Source organism: Agrilus planipennis, unplaced genomic scaffold (assembly GCF_000699045.2).
Source record: "Agrilus planipennis isolate EAB-ADULT unplaced genomic scaffold, Apla_2.0 scaffold17, whole genome shotgun sequence".
Classification (NCBI taxonomy): domain Eukaryota; kingdom Metazoa; phylum Arthropoda; class Insecta; order Coleoptera; family Buprestidae; genus Agrilus; species Agrilus planipennis.
In genome coordinates this window covers 2,324,375-2,344,767 of record NW_020439021.1, presented here as the reverse complement: position 1 = coordinate 2,344,767, position 20,393 = coordinate 2,324,375, and the positions used below count along the sequence as shown (strand labels likewise).

General features: G+C 32.1%; 4 protein-coding genes across 4 annotated transcripts; all 4 read left to right on the top strand.

Annotated features, from left to right (window-relative positions):
- Nucleotides 1-3,871: 3,871 nt before the first annotated feature.
- LOC108744405 (isovaleryl-CoA dehydrogenase, mitochondrial) lies at nt 3,872-11,915 on the top strand. The gene is made up of 7 exons (XM_018480147.1): nt 3,872-4,123; nt 4,208-4,334; nt 4,486-4,670; nt 6,522-6,683; nt 8,167-8,514; nt 10,755-10,926; nt 11,295-11,915. Exons 1-7 carry the CDS (start codon nt 4,010-4,012, stop codon nt 11,426-11,428), a joined length of 1,242 nt encoding a protein of 413 aa, XP_018335649.1. The 5' UTR covers nt 3,872-4,009; the 3' UTR covers nt 11,429-11,915.
- Nucleotides 11,916-12,184: 269 nt separating this feature from the next.
- LOC108744406 (WD repeat-containing protein 82) lies at nt 12,185-13,652 on the top strand. The gene has a single exon (XM_018480148.1). The coding sequence runs from the start codon at nt 12,453-12,455 to the stop codon at nt 13,401-13,403; it is 951 nt and encodes a 316-aa protein (XP_018335650.1). The 5' UTR covers nt 12,185-12,452; the 3' UTR covers nt 13,404-13,652.
- A 1,601-nt stretch (nt 13,653-15,253) lies between these two features.
- LOC108744327 (frizzled-7) lies at nt 15,254-17,073 on the top strand. The gene is made up of 3 exons (XM_018480033.2): nt 15,254-16,218; nt 16,275-16,648; nt 16,731-17,073. Exons 1-3 carry the CDS (start codon nt 15,416-15,418, stop codon nt 17,036-17,038), a joined length of 1,485 nt encoding a protein of 494 aa, XP_018335535.1. The 5' UTR covers nt 15,254-15,415; the 3' UTR covers nt 17,039-17,073.
- A 1,420-nt stretch (nt 17,074-18,493) lies between these two features.
- Nucleotides 18,494-20,291, top strand: LOC112904960 (frizzled-7-like). The gene is made up of 3 exons (XM_025976322.1): nt 18,494-19,448; nt 19,505-19,878; nt 19,961-20,291. Exons 1-3 carry the CDS (start codon nt 18,646-18,648, stop codon nt 20,266-20,268), a joined length of 1,485 nt encoding a protein of 494 aa, XP_025832107.1. The 5' UTR covers nt 18,494-18,645; the 3' UTR covers nt 20,269-20,291.
- The last annotated feature ends 102 nt before the right edge of the window (nt 20,292-20,393 follow it).

The window sequence follows — 20,393 nt, the reverse complement described above, 5'->3', positions numbered from 1 at the left end:
GTTTTACGAGAATCGGATTTGCAGTTGGATCAACTAAGCACAGTCTGATGCATTTGTACCATCACTGGGTTTAGTTTGTCCCATTGCATTTCTAAATTTCAACGATAAGTAATTAATTTTTGGATGCGGTTTCTTGAGGTGCAATTTTTGGAGGATTTCTGCAACAGTTATGTTGATTTTCTATAACATCACCGGGTGGAAATCATCCTAAGATTGTCAATACTAATCAACGTTAATATGACTCTGAATACCAACTTGCAATGTTTTCAAGATAATGAAGAGAAAATCAAAGTAACAACAATATACATACATATATTATATACAGCGATATTTCACCAAAATTCTGATAGTACTGCTAATATGTATTTGTTGTTTCTTCTTTAGGATTGTTGATGACTTAGGGTGTATATGGTTAGCACAACAAGAAAAATTAAATCAGTTGTGAAGGGTAAGTTCAATGCTAGTTTTTTTTAAACCAAAGCAATGTTGGGGTTGAAAGTGCTTTGTTTATTCGAAAACCACAACCGACGTTTCGCCTAGATTTTCTGAAGGCTAATTTTTTAGTTAAAAATATAATGCTAATGAATTCGCAATAAAAATTACTTCTATAAATAAGTAACTAAAACTTAAAATTATTATAACAAGTTGTAGAATTAAATACCACATGGTAACAATCATACACAAACGATATTTATTATTTAATTTTAATGTTGGTTTATTAATTTAGTTTATTTAAACAACAATTTTTAATTTTTCTTGATCTTAGAGCATGTACCATTTAACTAAAAAGACTAGCCTTGTGAAACGTCGGCTGTGGTTTTTAAACACTTTTAACCCTCATATTGCTTTGATTTTAAAAAACTGAATTTAAAATAAGGGAAGAATGATCAATAGATTGTGTCTATGAGTCTCAATTCAAAATAAGACAGTCTGTAATGTAACATAATAATTTTAATAAATTTAGAGAAACTGAGCAATTCGAATTTTGGAAATTAAAACAATACCTCTGCCAAGGGGACAAATAATGTTCAAGCTAGAAAAATTTCCAGTTACGGATTTTTTTCTCCGTGTACCACCACTGCATTTATTTTATTTGAAAGAGAAAGTAAAATTATCCTCTATGTCTATGCATTAAGTAAGTTTAAGTCTCCAATTTTTCTGTTTCAAATTGCAAAAAAATAAAGTAGGAAATTCCAATAGCCAAATAGCATTTGTACAAAGTTTAGTCTACGATTGTGTTTTGTTTTATTTGCGATGACAAAAAAAACAAAGTGAATATGATATGGTCTGACGCTACAGATAGATAATATTAAGCTTCTAATTTTGTATTATAAAAAAACTGCTGATTATTTATTTATGGATATTTAAGAAGTGTTAAAGTGGATTTCGGCAGTATATTCCTATGAACAGGACTATTCTGCAATTTAAATTACTGGAATAGTCTTGTTCATTGGTATTAGGGGAAGAATTACTACTAGGATGTATGACTATATCCCTATATTAAAAATCATCGTCTAATATCCGATGTGAATGATACCTACTGGTTATTAATTTCAATAAGTGAATGATAGTAATCCTTACCTTAATACATAGGCGCCAAACATATGTATAAGTGTGTACGTCTTCAAAACACAACACGCAAAGCTCACCGCATTGTTTTTTATAAATTATAACATCGCGAACTATTAATAACGTTGAACGTTTATGGTTTATGTGATATCTAATACGTACAAAGCATAGGTACAAAGGCACCACATTTCACAATGTTGTCTGCATCTGCGCTGTGCTTAAATCTAGTATAAAAATGATAACCTTACTGTAGGTAGGTATACGAGGGGCCGTTAAAAATTATAGCAAATTTTATCGGCGGGGATCAAATTAGATTTTCAAAAGAACAGAAAACTACACTACAGTGAAATCTAGGATTTTGTCGTTTCTCCCTATTCGGTTATTACCTATTCAATATAGATCTATTGACAATTGAAGTGTCTGTCTAAAATATCGAAATAAATAACCTGAACTTATTATTATGGAAGAAACTGTTGAACTTATTTTAATGACACTATCTAAATGTGAAAAGGAAGTTGTCAGGAGTGATCTTTCTGGGCTACTTTGTGGTTGTAGGTAACAATGGTATTTACTACAAAAAATAGAGATAGTTTCACAAGAGTAAAGTCGCGAAAAATGCCGGCCTTTGTTAAACGTGTTTGATAATAACAATGGGGTTGAATGCAATAAGAGAAGTTCAACGGGGTTACTCGAGCAATTTAAAGGAGTGAAAAGTGTTTTATTTATCAATAATCAACACAGACGTTTCGCTTTTGGTGTACAATATAATATACAAAAATGCACAATATAACTCGTTACTTGAAGCCCAATAAGTAGGTACTTACTAGATTATAAGGTCACTTGTATGTAGGGTTGCCACCTTTTCAGGCTATACATAAAGTATTTTTCTCGACCAGAAGGTTAAAAAAAAAGTACTCAGCATAAAAATAAAGTATTTTTTTGAAATATTCTCAATTTTTTACCCACTACACACTACCTCAAATTGATGAGGAAAAATTGTTGCTGTTGTCACACCCCCACCGGGAATCGAACCCGGGCTCTTTGGCTTTACGCGCTAATTCTTTGACCACTAAGCTACGAGAGAAATTGAGAATATTTCATATTAAAAAACTAACTCACTTCGGGAAGATTTCTACATTGTATGTATATTTTATTTTTTGTTTTAAAAAACATATTTTTTGTTACACCTAGAAGCCAGTAACAAATTGCTGTCGCTCTTAAACACACACATTAATACACAGGTAAAACAAAGATTTAAGTAAACTAATAGTTCATTTTTATTTAGTTTTAATGAAGCTTTATTCAGAGAATACCCTTTCTGTAAATGCTGAAGTGGCCGGAACGGACAGCAAAAGTGACACTACTTTGAACAGATTTGGGAAATCAGGTTGTTCCGTAAATATGGCCATTTTTCTGCAGTGCATGTTTTTTTGAAAGTGATGCTGCTGGTACAATTTTTTTCTCAAAAATACGATATTTACTTAAGGCCTTATATAAAGTATTTTTGTGTACTTTATGTGTCTTCTAAAATATAACGTATGCACAGTCGAAATAGAGTACAATACGGGTGGCAACCCTACTTGTATGATAACAACTTGAGTTGCAGAAAAGGAAAGTGCAAAAAACCATTGTAGATCATCCAAGCTTACATAAATACAGCGTGGGATTAAAATTACACCAAAATAAGGAGTTTTTTTTATATATCGTGAACAAGCATTCACTCCGAAATACACTTATTTTTTTCGTACAATTTTTTATTATATATATTCCTCTAATTTTCCAAATATAGTTTTTACGTATCTACTTATATAAAAAAGTTGCAAGACCTTATTAGAAGGTACTAATATTACAGCCATTACCAACGTTTTATTTAATTATTTAATAAACAATTTTACGATCCACATATTTAATCAATGTTTTGAAATTCACTTTCCATTTTACATTTAAAAATGTTATTTATTAAATAAAAAATGTATTACACGTCTTGGTCTACATTTTATTTATGCTTATAATGGTACCCAATAATAATACCATTAACTCTTAATCAGCTTAAACAAAGTCTTTAATTAGCCGATTGCATTTGTTCAGTTTTATTTGCTTATTATTTCTGGGGTTACATTTTGCAATCTAGCATCAACCCAATTACATAAATACTGCATTTTGATAAGCACGTAAAAATAATATTTTGATCCTATATCTAAATCCAATGCAGAACTATAAATATTACAGAGGTTTCCGTAATTTCAGAAACAATCCCCTAGTCGTTGTATTATACCAAATAGCATTTAATTATCTTATTTATAGGCAACGCACTTATTTAAGCAATAATTACAAATAAACAACATATATGTAAATTCGTTAACAATCTTATTTACTAAATATTTAAACGTCAACGAGATAAGAACTACGCGTTTCATAATATTAGGAACAGTACGAAATCATGGCTTTACGAGTGACACGACTTTTTTTAAAAACTTACGTTTCAACAAGACAATATTCCCAATTTTATCCCATCGATGAAGCGATTTTTGGATTGGAAGATTATCAAATAAAGGTTAGTAGTTAAGGGAATTGATTAATATCTAAATATTTCTGATGTTTACCAATAACTAATCAGATTTCTGAATATCTGCATTAGCTGAGAGAAACAGTATTCAATGTGGCTCAAAATGAATTGGCTCCAAAAGCTAAGCAAATTGATCAAGAGAATAAATTTCCTGAAATGCGACAATTCTGGAAAGAACTAGGAAAACTAGGAGCATTAGGTAAATGTAGCATAATAAATAATTATTTTTATTTAATTTCAAACTCATAAAATCTATACCTAGCATTAAAATTATTGCAATATTAATGTAGTAAGATATTTTTCGTAATTTTTTATGAGCCTGCTGATAAACGAATACTCTTTATTGGAAGGTATAACAGTTAATCCTGATTATGGGGGTGCCGGTGGGACTTACTTAGATCATGTAGTAATTATGGAGGAATTGTCTCGGGCGTGTGCCGCAGTGGCTTTGAGTTACGGAGCTCATTCGAACTTGTGCGTTAATCAAATTCACAGAAATGGAAACGAAGAGCAAAAAAAGAAATATTTGCCCAAGGTAAAATTAACTAGTATTTTACTCATCATCATAAGGTCGTCAGTCCTAAGACTGGACATGCACCTCCACTCTTTCCTATCCTGAGCTAAACTTCGCACTTCACTAAAACTAGAACAACCCACATCCTTAACTATTTGCGAACAGTAATCTAATCTAGGTCTACCTCTACCCCTCCTAACTCCTGTTTCTGCCTCTAATATGTCTCTGACTAGACCTTCATGCCTGAGAAGGTGTCCTACCAACCTATCTCGCCTATTTTTTATTGACTTCCATAGAGTCCTCTGTTCTCCTATTCTTTCCAATACCTCTTCATTTCTAACCTTTTCTACCCACGATATCCTCATCATCCGCCTATAACACCACATTTCGAACGCTTCTAACCTTTTCTTTTCCGCCGCTCCCACTGTCCATGTTTCGCACCCGTACAACGCCGTGCTCCAAACATACACCTTTAACAACCTTTTTCGAATTTCTAAATTAACCGTTCGCGAGCATAGAAGTGACTTCTTTTTATTAAAGGCGACACGACCCTGCGCTATCCTCTGCTTTATATCCCTACTACTCCTTCCATCCTCACTTATCTGACTTCCTAGGTATCTAAAATCAGCCACTTCTTCTAATTTTTCGTCTCCTATCTTTATATTCGCTCTTTCCCTACTTTTTCTTCCCTTGCATACCAGTATTTTAGTTTTACTTTTATTTATTTTCATACAGTACTGATCTGTCAGTACCGCTTCCATTTTATTTAAAGCTATCTCTAGGTCCTCCTTGCTAGATGCTAATACTGCTATATCATCTGCAAATCTAAGCATACTAATTTTTTGCCCCTGTATATCTATCCCTACAGTTGTACTGTCTTTAATGATGTTGATCGCGTCTTCGATGTATAGATTAAAAAGTAGCGGTGACAGTGTGCATCCCTGTCTGACTCCCTTCCTAATATTTACTTCTCTATGTTGCATCCCTAGCTCTAAAACTGCCTGTTGCTCTTTATACAAACTAAGTATCACTGTTCTATCTTTGTAACTCATCCCTACATTTTTAAGTATATTTAAGTATTTTACTGCACGGAGAAAATGTAATAGGAAAATTTACTAAATTTAAAGCGATATTTACAATTTATCTCATTTGCCCATTGCTTCGTAAGCGAACATAATATTTACAATTTGGACCCGAATTGGTAAAAATAAAATCCCAGTAGAAATAAATTTATTAGGTATTTTAGTTGAAATTAATAATTAAGAAACTTGAAATAATTTTTAAAATTGTATGGCATTGAAATGTTGTGTTTAAGAGCCCTGCGAGCCGAAGAATGAATTAATGTGAGTATTTTTTATACATATTTGAATAATCTGCTAGCAACAGGTACTCGTAAGTACAATTTAATTTACGATGAATAAATTGTGCAGAGCTATGAAGCTCAATATGTATTTTCAACAGTTTTAAAAGTTCTCCAGTTTCGATTCATCATATGCACGCGATTGGTGAAAATTATTATGCGAACTTTTTCTAAGACATGGTTAACAAGTTAATATAAAAATCAAGTCATTTAGAATTTGCTGATTTTTGATTTTTTTGGACCAAATTTTCGAAGCTATTAAAAAACTATTAGTTAAAGTACGCTTCACACCATTTCCTTGAACAGCCTTCATTTTTAACTGTGTAATGACATTATACTTTTTTTAGGAAATTATCTTATACAACAAATAAAAAAGCTAAAAACAAAAGGAAAAGATCTACACACAACTGCATTTTTTTTAAATGAATTTATCTCTTGTATCAAATAATTTCCTCTATTGTTTTGGTATATTTAATTTTTAATAATTTCAGTTAGGCACTTACATTTTTCAGCTCTGTTCTGGAGAATTCATCGGTGCATTAGCGATGTCCGAATCTTCTTCAGGATCCGATGTACTTTCTATGAGGCTGTCCGCTGAAAAACGAAAAGACGCTTATGTTCTAAATGGATCTAAATTTTGGATTACAAATGGAGAACAAGCAGATGTTTTGGTGGTAAGTTGAGCAAATAATAAAAACAATAGTTTTTAAGTGTCCCAATACAATAAGAAGGGATAAAATGTTTAACCACTAACTTAAGGATGTTTGGAAGGTATGTCAAAATGCTACGAGACAAATAACAATTTGGAAGAAAGTTCCTCATTCAATTCTAAAATTCCTGTAAAAATTACAAATCGATTCACTAAACCGTTAAAAAGTTATTGAATTTTTAACTGTATTTTGTTTATTGTGAGTGATATTGTACTAGAAATTTGTAATTCATGCATTTCTTAATAATAAAAACAATCAAATAATAAAAAATAGTTAAATTTAAACTTCCCAATTGCAATCATTAGTATAGTTCCAGTTACAGAATANCAGGTCAACCTAGTTTTCAAGAAAAACTAAATCAACCAAAAACAGCAACCTTCACTACTACGTGCTGTCTTTTCCTACCATAATCCTATGATCCTGAGCAATTAGGGCATTGTCCTGCAGGGTTAGGTTACAGTAGGAAAAGACAACACGAACATAGTGAGTTGTTGTTGCCGTATATTTGTATGGTTCACACTTTATAGCAATGTGAATCACAAAAAAGTCAACTAACCGACGTTTTTTCTTCAGCTACAGTCAAAATAAGTTTTTACTTATATGTATAAACATGAAAACATGAATAGGGGTGTTAATAATTCTGACTTTTTAAGAAATACGCTACTAATTTGAATTTTACTCCTTTCGGTTCGAGACGCCTAAAAACCCTGAGCGATTATGAAAGTTCCAGTTTTCGATTTTTAACTAAATAGTCTTCATAGTACAGCAGGGCCCACATGTAATTAGAATTTATTGTAATATCAGATAGTAAAGGGCCTAGCCGTATTTCCATAACGAAGCGGCCCCCGATAGGAACCTGCCCCGCAGTGTAGATGCAGAACCTATCACCCCTCTATCTTGGTTAGTCGTGAAGAGATAAAAAAAATTCCCGTTAGCGACTGTTTCCAAAGCTTCTTCTAACTTGGTATTCTCTGCTATTAGGCACATAATAGCAAATATATATTTTTTTCATGTTGTCCTTTTATTAAGTCTGATAGAAATCTGATATTTTTCTAATATTTTTGTTTAGGCTGTTGTAAAATAAATTGTAGAATGTACTATAATACTTTCTTTTCGCTTTATTTTCCAACTTTTCTTTTTTAATATCTCCACGACTAAGATGTTCTTAAAGAGGGCTATTTCGCTTTGGAGGTTCGGATAGTCTAAATCAGCAGTAATAAATTACAAGAACGACAACTATTTGAACTCATTAACAAATTAATCACGCTCAGCATAATTCAGTTGTTTCTTATATTTATATGTACATGTGTTAAGTTATTTATTGTTATTATTACAGGGAAAATTAGCCGACATGTTCCTAAGTTTAGCTGTATGTCGAAGCTATTTGTACAATGTTGCCCGTGCTGTTGATAAGAAATATCACGCAAACTGAAGGTTCGACTTGCAGGTATACGCTAAAACAAATAAACAAGTCCCAGGAAAAGATGGAATTTCGGCTTTTATAATAGAAAAAGATTTTCCCGGTTTTAAAGTAGCTCAGACATTAGATAAGCTTGGAATGAGAGGATCTAGTACATGTGAATTAGTTTTCGAAGATTGTCAAGTGCCGGTAAAGAATTTGCTAGGGGAGGAAAATAAGGGGGTTAAAATATTGATGAGTGGCTTGAATTTAGAAAGATTGGTGCTAGCAGCAGGACCTGTTGGTATAATGCAGGCTTGCTGTGATGTGGCGTTCCAGTACGCTCACGAAAGGAAGCAATTTGGGCAAAGAATAGGCGAATTTCAATTCATACAGGTAAACAAATATGATGGGTTTCATTGTCATTAATCGTAGCTATTTTTTCTTCTATCAAACCAGGTAATTTATTTTTTTTTTTTAATAAAATTTAGTGAAAAAATTAGTGAAGGGCGTTGAAACTTTTCTTGCAATTTGACGGTCATACATTCAGTAGTATAGAACAGGGTTGTCCAACTGGCGGTCGGTACCCAAATTATTTTTACGGCCCGCGAGTACATTTTACTATGAATAAATTTATGTTACTAAATTAATATTATTGATATTGTTGTTAAACAATTACAGCCACAATCTTATCATTAATAAATTACGAATATTTTAGGGTTTTATCTTTAGTATAAATAAAAAATTTTTTTAATTTACATAAACTGACTACATTTATAAATTTTCTTGGCCCCCGAAATGTTAGGTGACGAAAATATGGCCCGCGGGCTATGATAAGTTGGACAGCGCTGGTATACAAGAAAATCATGAAATATAAGTTGGTAAAGAAATGTAAGCTTTTATATTGCTCATGAACTATTAAACTATGAATATGAAGCAAACATACATGATTTAAAAAGGGTCAGAAAGTTGCAAATAATTTAGCCCGAAAACTGCTGACCAAGATGTTGTGCAGCGGTGGTTCGTAAAATTTTTATGGGGTAGCTAAGTCCCTCAAATATTGAAGAACACGGTAGTCAACTATCAGAAATCGAATCTAACTGTAAGTCATATCCCAATTCGTTTTAAGTGGTAAACGACTGAATAGTTAACGTAGAGTTCTTAATTTTCGTGTAATTTTAAACGAGTGATATTTAAAATTTAATGCCTTCGATTGATGGTTATCAATTTCTGATGGTTGATTTCATCTTTGACCTCCGGGGTTGTCATTTTAACCCCGAAACTTAACAAACCCCCGCTACATCAAAGTTTTCGTTTGAAACTTTTAAATCTTTTATGAACTCGAACAAAAAAGGGCTGCAATTCAGAAAAAGCTGAACCCCCTCATGGACTTCAATTTTTTTTACCAGATATTGCATTATTTCCGCAAGTAAGTTTTTTGGCGACTCGAACAAGATGGGGTGAAATTCGTGCTGGTTTAAAATTCATAACAATGGTGTATTTTCTAAAAGAGTAAGTTATGCGTTCAAATTATCTACGTCTAATATTATTATTGACACCCCCCTCCACCACACTCCCTTTCCTGTCATCACGTTTATATAACTCTGGATGTAATTAATAACGTGAACAGGTCAACCTAGTTTTCAAGAAAAACTAAATCAACCAAAAACAGCAACCTTCACTACTACGTGCTGTCTTTTCCTACCATAATCCTATGATCCTGAGCAATTAGGGCATTGTCCTGCAGGGTTAGGTTACAGTAGGAAAAGACAACACGAACATAGTGAGTTGTTGTTGCCGTATATTTGTATGGTTCACACTTTATAGCAATGTGAATCACAAAAAAGTCAACTAACCGACGTTTTTTCTTCAGCTACAGTCAAAATAAGTTTTTACTTATATGTATAAACATGAAAACATGAATAGGGGTGTTAATAATTCTGACTTTTTAAGAAATACGCTACTAATTTGAATTTTACTCCTTTCGGTTCGAGACGCCTAAAAACCCTGAGCGATTATGAAAGTTCCAGTTTTCGATTTTTAACTAAATAGTCTTCATAGTACAGCAGGGCCCACATGTAATTAGAATTTATTGTAATATCAGATAGTAAAGGGCCTAGCCGTATTTCCATAACGAAGCGGCCCCCGATAGGAACCTGCCCCGCAGTGTAGATGCAGAACCTATCACCCCTCTATCTTGGTTAGTCGTGAAGAGATAAAAAAAATTCCCGTTAGCGACTGTTTCCAAAGCTTCTTCTAACTTGGTATTCTCTGCTATTAGGCACATAATAGCAAATATATATTTTTTTCATGTTGTCCTTTTATTAAGTCTGATAGAAATCTGATATTTTTCTAATATTTTTGTTTAGGCTGTTGTAAAATAAATTGTAGAATGTACTATAATACTTTCTTTTCGCTTTATTTTCCAACTTTTCTTTTTTAATATCTCCACGACTAAGATGTTCTTAAAGAGGGCTATTTCGCTTTGGAGGTTCGGATAGTCTAAATCAGCAGTAATAAATTACAAGAACGACAACTATTTGAACTCATTAACAAATTAATCACGCTCAGCATAATTCAGTTGTTTCTTATATTTATATGTACATGTGTTAAGTTATTTATTGTTATTATTACAGGGAAAATTAGCCGACATGTTCCTAAGTTTAGCTGTATGTCGAAGCTATTTGTACAATGTTGCCCGTGCTGTTGATAAGAAATATCACGCAAGTGGAAAAGACTGTGCAGGTGTTATATTATATTCTGCCGAAAAGGCAACTAAAGTAGCTCTAGAAGCTATTCAAATATTGGGTAAGTATACATATACGAGTACAAATTTTAATTATTTTACTTAAATTTACTACTTCATGGAATAGGCATACAGTTACTTTAGTAATTTTATAACTTCTTCAAGAAATTTTTGCCCACGTTCTTGTAAATAAATGGTAGGACATGACATGTTGTCCTATTAGGATTTTTTCTAAACTTTTTAATTGAATTTGAAAGTTATAGACTAACGGTTATAAAATGACGGTCTTTAGAAACCATTCTCCATTTTGTTCCCATAATATATTTTATCTGTTTTTTTAAAATAAAAATGGTACCTAATCACTACCTGAGTTTGAAAGAGATGCAATGAGAGAATTTGTGTTTTATTTTTCATAATTTGACTTTTGTAGGAGGAAATGGATATATAAACGACTATCCAACTGGTCGCTATCTAAGGGACGCTAAATTATATGAAATTGGAGCAGGAACATCGGAAGTAAGACGTTTAATAATTGGAAGAGCACTAAACGCAGAATATAGTTAATAGTTTTTACTTTTTTTATATAAAAAGACAATGATGATGAAATATTTTTTTTAATAAATAATTGTTATAAAAAAAGAACAAATAATAATCAGTAAATTGTTAAAATAAACGTAATGGAAATAACTATAGTGGTGGAGAACTACGTTCCAATAAGTACCTATGTTTTGCATAATTTTCATTTAAAGGTAACAACCAATTTAGCCAGAAAATAAAAAAATGTCAGTAATAATTTTTACCTGTGAATATCACTGAACTTTAATTAGGTATATTTTGAAATTTGCGATGTAATACAAACTTTGCTCACCGGTCTTTATATATTTACTTGATGTGATAAACATAAGAAATGGGAAGTATAACAAATAGGTAGCTGTCGTACTAATTAATGATCTTAGAATTAGTTATACTGTGAACGTGTGAACATACTTATAAATATGTTAAATAGATTTCAATAGTGTTAATTTGATATAAATTAAACAATGAGTATGGATACTATTTTTCATAAAAGTGGGGTTAGAAATTAATGTACATACCTCAGAGGCTCATTTTCAGAAGAACATGATTCCAGCAACTGGGACCATTTATATTTTAGTATATTAATAATTAAAAGGTTTTTTAAATTACCGATTTTGAATTAAAACTTCCCGCACATTTAATCCTATTATTTTTGTAAGCGCATATATAGACACCATAGATAAACAAACACTAAAATATTTTCCATAAATTATCCATGTCATGTCTATCATACACAAGATGTCTATGTCCATAACCACGTATGTCAAATAAAAGTTAATTTCATAAAGTTGCGGAAAACATATACAATATCCAACAAGACCATAATTATTTGTAAAAACAGTAAGGTTCTATTTGTAACAGTGGAATTGTGGCATTTTAAAATTAGTAAATATACAAGAGTATAGATAACTATACTTGCTGCGTTCTTGTTTCTTGTATACTTTTAACAAACGTTAACCTAGAAAGAGGCAATAAAACCAAACAAAAGCTTTTAGTAAAACATAAAGTAATCATGAAGATGAAACTAGTGGATCAGGTAGTGAGGAGCTTCAGAGTCGCAAAGGTATTTCGAGAAAATACCGATAAAATTAACGCAATTGACTTCTCATCAAATGGTGAGACATTAATATCGTGCAGTGAAGATGATCAAATTGTGATTTACGATTGTGAGAAAGGAACTCAAGTAAGGACAGTTAACAGTAAAAAATATGGTGTTGATTTAATACATTTTACTCATGCTAAGAACACAGCAATTCATAGCTCAACAAAAGTTGATGATACAATCAGATACTTGTCATTGCATGACAACAAATACATACGTTACTTTCCTGGACATACTAAGAAAGTTGTTTCTTTGTGTTTATCTCCTGTAGAAGATACTTTTTTGTCTGGATCATTGGACAAAACTTTGCGATTATGGGATCTTAAAAGCCCCAATTGTCAAGGATTAATGCATCTGTCTGGTAGACCTGTAGCTGCTTTTGATCCAGAAGGTCTTATATTTGCTGCTGGGGTTAATTCAGAAAGTATAAAATTATATGATCTGCGTTCTTTTGACAAAGGACCATTTATAACATTCAAGCTAACACAAGAGAAAGAATGTGACTGGACAGGTTTAAAGTTTTCAAGAGATGGGAAAACCATTTTGATAAGTACAAATGGATCTATCATACGTCTCATAGATGCATTTCATGGAACTCCATTGCAAACATTTACTGGACATTTAAATAATAAAGGTATCCCTATAGAAGCTTCTTTCAGTCCAGATTCACAATTTATATTTAGTGGATCAACAGATGGACGTGTCCATGTATGGAATGCTGATACAGGATACAAAGTATGTGTTTTAAATGCAGACCATCCTGGACCAGTCCAGTGTGTACAGTTTAATCCAAAATATATGATGCTTGCTTCAGCTTGCACTAATATGGCATTTTGGTTACCTACTATTGATGATACATAGATTAGTTGCTGAATATAAGCATGCTTCTGAATTATTTTTGAAATTCTCAGAACTATTGTTAATGCAAGTAATTGTAGATAGTAATTATTACAAAAGTCGAAACAAAAGGCCGTAACCTTAATGCATGGGTGATCTACCTACACATAATATTTTTCAATAAGTTACTGTCACTGGTATTCCAAAAAATAGATCGATAGTTGCACTTGTTAATGAGCAAAAAAAACAATACTTTATGTTTAAATAATTTGTTTAGGANAAGTAGGCATTCAGACAGTCAGCACCATCACTCAGGGGACTAAACATGAAATGTGCACTATTCTTTTCATGGTTCTTTATTTCTTCAGTATGGCATCTAGTATTTGGTGGGTGGTGTTAACACTCACTTGGTTTCTAGCTGCTGGTCTAAAGTGGGGTCATGAAGCAATTGAGGCAAATTCTCAATATTTTCACTTAGCAGCCTGGGCTGTGCCAGCTATCAAGACAATTACCATTTTGGCAATGGGCAAAGTTGAAGGTTTGTGTCCTTTTGGCTTTAAGTTTTATTTTTTATATGTACATTACATATTCATGAATAATAATTGCATAACGATTATATAAAGTATTACAATAACGTTTTTCTTATCCATAAACCAGTGCTACTTTCGGTATAAAATTTTCAAAAGTGATAGTGATAGTAACTTGCACAAAAAATATAAAACCTACATATATAACTGCAGGGGTAATCCACCCATATTTATTCGATACGGCCTCTAACTTATGTGAACATCTATTAAGTAATTTATTTTTCATGTATTTGGAAATATAAGTAATTATAGTTATTGTAGTAGTGTTTTTAATTTTCTTAATTATTAGTAATGATCTATGGCCAATTGGTGAATGTCATTATGACAAACATATTTTAAATGTATTATTAAGTAAAAAGTGTATGATGTATAGATCACTAAACATATTTTGTGTTCGTATTTTTGATATTTGCTTTTTATTGTATAAGCAACCTCATGTAAATGTAAATTACTATTAATTAAACATTTTAATATTTTAAGGAAACAAGTTAATATGTTAGAATACTTTGCATTCGTTTTTTTAATTGTCCACTACAGAGACAAGAATAAAATCGATCATGAAATGCAATTATATTTCTATCTAACTGTTAATTTTAGTGCGTAAATAAAATGTTTCTAATATGTGTATTGTTTTTTTTTTTGTTTTGCGTCTATATCTATCCATAAACTTTTAAAACTATAAATACATTTATTTTCTGGAAATTTTTGCCTGAAGAAGGTCGAATTCTTGGAAACAAACATTTTGTATGGTTTTGAATAAATCTATCAAGTGAGATTCGGGTAGCTAGGCATCTGGAAACTCTACCTTAATTAATAGATACGTGGTATTACAATTGTAACTGAAAAAAAGTATAAGTACTTCCGTTTATTAATTTCGCGTTTACATTGGTAATGGTTTTGATTTTAATAAGCTCTTCTTTAATACCATATTATTAAATCTTTTTAAAATGTTGTGTTTGTTTATTTAAATGTAATTTAATGAAAATCAAAAACAATCAAATCTTTGTAAAATGTTGTACTGGATTATTTAAATGTAATTTAATAAGAATTGACTTAAAAGTTAGACTGATGTTGAACACTTGCGTATAGTATGTTGCCTAACTGCAGAAGAAACTCCCAGTTTATTAATAAAATTAAAATTTTTACTCTTTAAAGTTATTATGATCTAATTTTAATAAAAAGTTATTAACATAATAGGTAATATTGTAATATTTTAAATAGAAAATGTGGTAAAGGAAAAAGCATATGAAATGTAGAAGTTACAACTTTCTATTCTACATCAATCTCTGTGGTTTTTATCATAGAAATAAGGATTAAGGGTTTTTATGTTATTACTGCTATGGCTTTGTAAACATTTGTTGAAATTTTAAGGAAATATTCAACTTTTCCGGAAGAGAGTACAGTGAAATTTATAGTAGTATACACATTTATAATGACGTAGTATTTACAATGATTTTTGTGGCATTATTATTCGTGTTGTGGTTTGATTGTGGTACTGTGTTTAGCCATGGGGTTATTAGTAGGGTGTCTGATAGAGACGATCTTATTCCGCACCATGATAAATGTCAACAGATTACCGTGCCTTTTTGTATGGACATTCAATATAACACGACCATTATGCCCAATTTACTAAACCATCAAAAGCAGGACGATGCCGGACTGGAAGTGCACCAATTTTTTCCTCTTGTAAAAGTGCGTTGCAGTCCAGACTTGCAGTTCTTTTTGTGCTCTGTTTACGTCCCAGTTTGTACAATCTTAGAAAGACCCATTCCACCTTGTCGTTCTTTATGTTTAAATGCAAAATCTGGCTGTGAATCCATCATGGAAAAATTTGGTTTTAAGTGGCCAGAAAATTTGGATTGTGCTCAGTATCCAGAAGGACAAGATATAGATGGTATGATGTGTGTGGGAGAAAACAAAACAGCTCCTGCCTCTTCCACTTATTCACCCTTGGATAGCTATTCTTTAGGACCAATAAGTTTTCATCCAGACACTCCTTTTCAAGATATATATAATGGTAGAGATTATGGATTTGTTTGTCCAGTGCAGTTTAAGGTTCCAAAGATGTTAGAATATTCACTGAAAGTAGGAGATAAAGTAGAAAAAGATTGTGGGGCTCCGTGCAATATGATGTTCTTCAATGAAAATGAGCGCAAGTTTTCACAGGTATGGGTTGGGACATGGGCTGTCATTTGCTCAATTAGCTGTTTGTTCACTGTATTAACTTTTCTAATTGATACTAATAGATTCAGGTAAGCAAGCATTTATTAATTAATAATGCCACTATTATAAGAAAAACTTTTTTCAGATATCCAGAACGACCAATTATTTTCTTATCTGTTTGTTATTTGATGGTTGCTCTGACGTACGTTGTGGGATTTTTAGCAGGTGATAGCATTGCATGCAGGGAACCATTTCCTGCTCAAGTAGGCATTCAGACAGTCAGCACCATCACTCAGGGGACTAAACATGAAATGTGCACTATTCTTTTCATGGTTCTTTATTTCTTCAGTATGGCATCTAGTATTTGGTGGGTGGTGTTAACACTCACTTGGTTTCTAGCTGCTGGTCTAAAGTGGGGTCATGAAGCAATTGAGGCAAATTCTCAATATTTTCACTTAGCAGCCTGGGCTGTGCCAGCTATCAAGACAATTACCATTTTGGCAATGGGCAAAGTTGAAGGTTTGTGTCCTTTTGGCTTTAAGTTTTATTTTTTATATGTACATTACATATTTATGTAATATTTAATTTTTTATTATTTCAGGAGATATTTTAAGTGGTGTTTGCTATGTTGGTATATGGAATGTGGAAGCTCTTAGAGGTTTTGTTTTATCACCTTTGTGTGGCTATCTTGTTTTGGGGACAATATTTCTCATGGCTGGATTTGTGTCATTATTTCGCATCCGGACAGTAATGAAACATGATGGCACTAAGACTGATAAACTTGAAAAACTGATGATAAGAATTGGGATATTCTCAGTGCTTTATACGGTGCCAGCTCTCATAGTTATTGGATGTCTTTTCTATGAACATACATATTTTGATTCATGGATGCGTACATGGAATAAGTAAGCAATACATTTCTCAAATAAGACATTGTTTCCTACTTTTTCTTATTTAGTTTTGACTGAAGGAATCATTTGAAGTAACACTTTTATGATTAAATATCTCATGAACATGATCGTGGGAATTGCATCCAGTGTTTGGATTTGGTCTGGCAAAACGGTACACAGTTGGAAAATGTTCTTGCACAAGTTGAGGGGACAACATGCTGAAGCATATGTTTGACAATGAGTATTTGAAATCGTACCTGGTACATTATATGGTTGCTTAGCCTTTTAGAAGGCATGTACTACTACGTCTAATAAATAATTCTTAAATTAGCGCAGAAAAAACGCTAATACAAGTGCTTTTGAAAGATTAACATTTTTATATTAAATTTACACATTTGCACAATATACAATTTAATTTTGAGTTATTATTCAAAACTTAATCTTGTTGCTGTATGCTGGAACAATGTTATACCTGTTTAAGAGAATAGTCACTAGGGGACTAATTATATTTATTTTGTTTACCATTACCGTTTTTTTATTCTTAAAAGCCAATTTGGAAACTACTTTTTTGTTTGATATTGTTAAAACTAGTAAATTTTAAAAGTAAAGGAGAAACAATCTTACTTTTAACTGATTCAGTTACTTGTTTTATGTATTTAGCAAACAGTTCAAGTTTTGAATAATTATTTAGAAAACGTGAATACTCGCAACAAAGGTCACTCATAGCCGTTATTTACCGTCCGTAAAAGTATTTTTAACCATTTACATTAGAAGACCTTTTCAATGGTTTTACAAACAATAAAAATAAAAGATAANATTAATATATATTTACATAACTTTCTTTCATTTAGACTCATGCATATTTAACTGTGCCTTTTTCTTTTCTGTTTTTGAACACTCTGTATAGTAAATCAAACTTAGATGCTACATACTATCTTGTATTAAAACAGGAAACAAGTTTTATTTAAAAAGTGTATCTAATTTTATTTATTTTGTTTACCATTACCGTTTTTTTATTCTTAAAAGCCAATTTGGAAACTACTTTTTTGTTTGATATTGTTAAAACTAGTAAATTTTAAAAGTAAAGGAGAAACAATCTTACTTTTAACTGATTCAGTTACTTGTTTTATGTATTTAGCAAACAGTTCAAGTTTTGAATAATTATTTAGAAAACGTGAATACTCGCAACAAAGGTCACTCATAGCCGTTATTTACCGTCCGTAAAAGTATTTTTAACCATTTACATTAGAAGACCTTTTCAATGGTTTTACAAACAATAAAAATAAAAGATAAAAATTCAGTAAGAACATGTCCAAATTTTGTTTAAACAATGTAACGTGTGCAGTTTTATAAACTGTAACACAAATTAAAACAAGATAAAGGCTCGTATCTATCTACAGTTATTTTTCAATTTTTAATTATTTGAAGTTCTTGCATACTTTCAAAATGCTAGGCATCAATCTCTGTGGTTTTTATCATAGAAATAAGGATTAAGGGTTTTTATGTTATTACTGCTATGGCTTTGTAAACATTTGTTGAAATTTTAAGGAAATATTCAACTTTTCCGGAAGAGAGTACAGTGAAATTTATAGTAGTATACACATTTATAATGACGTAGTATTTACAATGATTTTTGTGGCATTATTATTCGTGTTGTGGTTTGATTGTGGTACTGTGTTTAGCCATGGGGTTATTAGTAGGGTGTCTGATAGAGACGATCTTATTCCGCACCATGATAAATGTCAACAGATTACCGTGCCTTTTTGTATGGACATTCAATATAACACGACCATTATGCCCAATTTACTAAACCATCAAAAGCAGGACGATGCCGGACTGGAAGTGCACCAATTTTTTCCTCTTGTAAAAGTGCGTTGCAGTCCAGACTTGCAGTTCTTTTTGTGCTCTGTTTACGTCCCAGTTTGTACAATCTTAGAAAGACCCATTCCACCTTGTCGTTCTTTATGTTTAAATGCAAAATCTGGCTGTGAATCCATCATGGAAAAATTTGGTTTTAAGTGGCCAGAAAATTTGGATTGTGCTCAGTATCCAGAAGGACAAGATATAGATGGTATGATGTGTGTGGGAGAAAACAAAACAGCTCCTGCCTCTTCCACTTATTCACCCTTGGATAGCTATTCTTTAGGACCAATAAGTTTTCATCCAGACACTCCTTTTCAAGATATATATAATGGTAGAGATTATGGATTTGTTTGTCCAGTGCAGTTTAAGGTTCCAAAGATGTTAGAATATTCACTGAAAGTAGGAGATAAAGTAGAAAAAGATTGTGGGGCTCCGTGCAATATGATGTTCTTCAATGAAAATGAGCGCAAGTTTTCACAGGTATGGGTTGGGACATGGGCTGTCATTTGCTCAATTAGCTGTTTGTTCACTGTATTAACTTTTCTAATTGATACTAATAGATTCAGGTAAGCAAGCATTTATTAATTAATAATGCCACTATTATAAGAAAAACTTTTTTCAGATATCCAGAACGACCAATTATTTTCTTATCTGTTTGTTATTTGATGGTTGCTCTGACGTACGTTGTGGGATTTTTAGCAGGTGATAGCATTGCATGCAGGGAACCATTTCCTGCTCAAGTAGGCATTCAGACAGTCAGCACCATCACTCAGGGGACTAAACATGAAATGTGCACTATTCTTTTCATGGTTCTTTATTTCTTCAGTATGGCATCTAGTATTTGGTGGGTGGTGTTAACACTCACTTGGTTTCTAGCTGCTGGTCTAAAGTGGGGTCATGAAGCAATTGAGGCAAATTCTCAATATTTTCACTTAGCAGCCTGGGCTGTGCCAGCTATCAAGACAATTACCATTTTGGCAATGGGCAAAGTTGAAGGTTTGTGTCCTTTTGGCTTTAAGTTTTATTTTTTATATGTACATTACATATTTATGTAATATTTAATTTTTTATTATTTCAGGAGATATTTTAAGTGGTGTTTGCTATGTTGGTATATGGAATGTGGAAGCTCTTAGAGGTTTTGTTTTATCACCTTTGTGTGGCTATCTTGTTTTGGGGACAATATTTCTCATGGCTGGATTTGTGTCATTATTTCGCATCCGGACAGAAATGAAACATGATGGCACTAAGACTGATAAACTTGAAAAACTGATGATAAGAATTGGGATATTCTCAGTGCTTTATACGGTGCCAGCTCTCATAGTTATTGGATGTCTTTTCTATGAACATACATATTTTGATTCATGGATGCGTACATGGAATAAGTAAGCAATACATTTCTCAAATAAGACATTGTTTCCTACTTTTTCTTATTTAGTTTTGACTGAAGGAATCATTTGAAGTAACACTTTTATGATTAAATATTTTTTTTTTGGATAATGAAGTTTTGTTTC

What these genes read in the sequence shown, in the direction of transcription:
- LOC108744327 (XM_018480033.2), top strand. Translation starts at nt 15,416, where the DNA reads ATGATTTTTGTGGCATTATTATTCGTGTTGTGGTTTGATTGTGGTACT. An exon ending in ATTGATACTAATAGATTCAG is followed by an intron (nt 16,219 to 16,274) that starts GTAAGCAAGCAT and finishes AACTTTTTTCAG; the next exon opens with ATATCCAGAACGACCAATTA. An exon ending in GGCAATGGGCAAAGTTGAAG is followed by an intron (nt 16,649 to 16,730) that starts GTTTGTGTCCTT and finishes TTATTATTTCAG; the next exon opens with GAGATATTTTAAGTGGTGTT.
- LOC108744406 (XM_018480148.1), top strand. Translation starts at nt 12,453, where the DNA reads ATGAAGATGAAACTAGTGGATCAGGTAGTGAGGAGCTTCAGAGTCGCA.
- LOC112904960 (XM_025976322.1), top strand. Translation starts at nt 18,646, where the DNA reads ATGATTTTTGTGGCATTATTATTCGTGTTGTGGTTTGATTGTGGTACT. An exon ending in ATTGATACTAATAGATTCAG is followed by an intron (nt 19,449 to 19,504) that starts GTAAGCAAGCAT and finishes AACTTTTTTCAG; the next exon opens with ATATCCAGAACGACCAATTA. An exon ending in GGCAATGGGCAAAGTTGAAG is followed by an intron (nt 19,879 to 19,960) that starts GTTTGTGTCCTT and finishes TTATTATTTCAG; the next exon opens with GAGATATTTTAAGTGGTGTT.
- LOC108744405 (XM_018480147.1), top strand. Translation starts at nt 4,010, where the DNA reads ATGGCTTTACGAGTGACACGACTTTTTTTAAAAACTTACGTTTCAACA. An exon ending in TGGAAGATTATCAAATAAAG is followed by an intron (nt 4,124 to 4,207) that starts GTTAGTAGTTAA and finishes TATCTGCATTAG; the next exon opens with CTGAGAGAAACAGTATTCAA. An exon ending in AACAAGCAGATGTTTTGGTG is followed by an intron (nt 6,684 to 8,166) that starts GTAAGTTGAGCA and finishes TTCGACTTGCAG; the next exon opens with GTATACGCTAAAACAAATAA.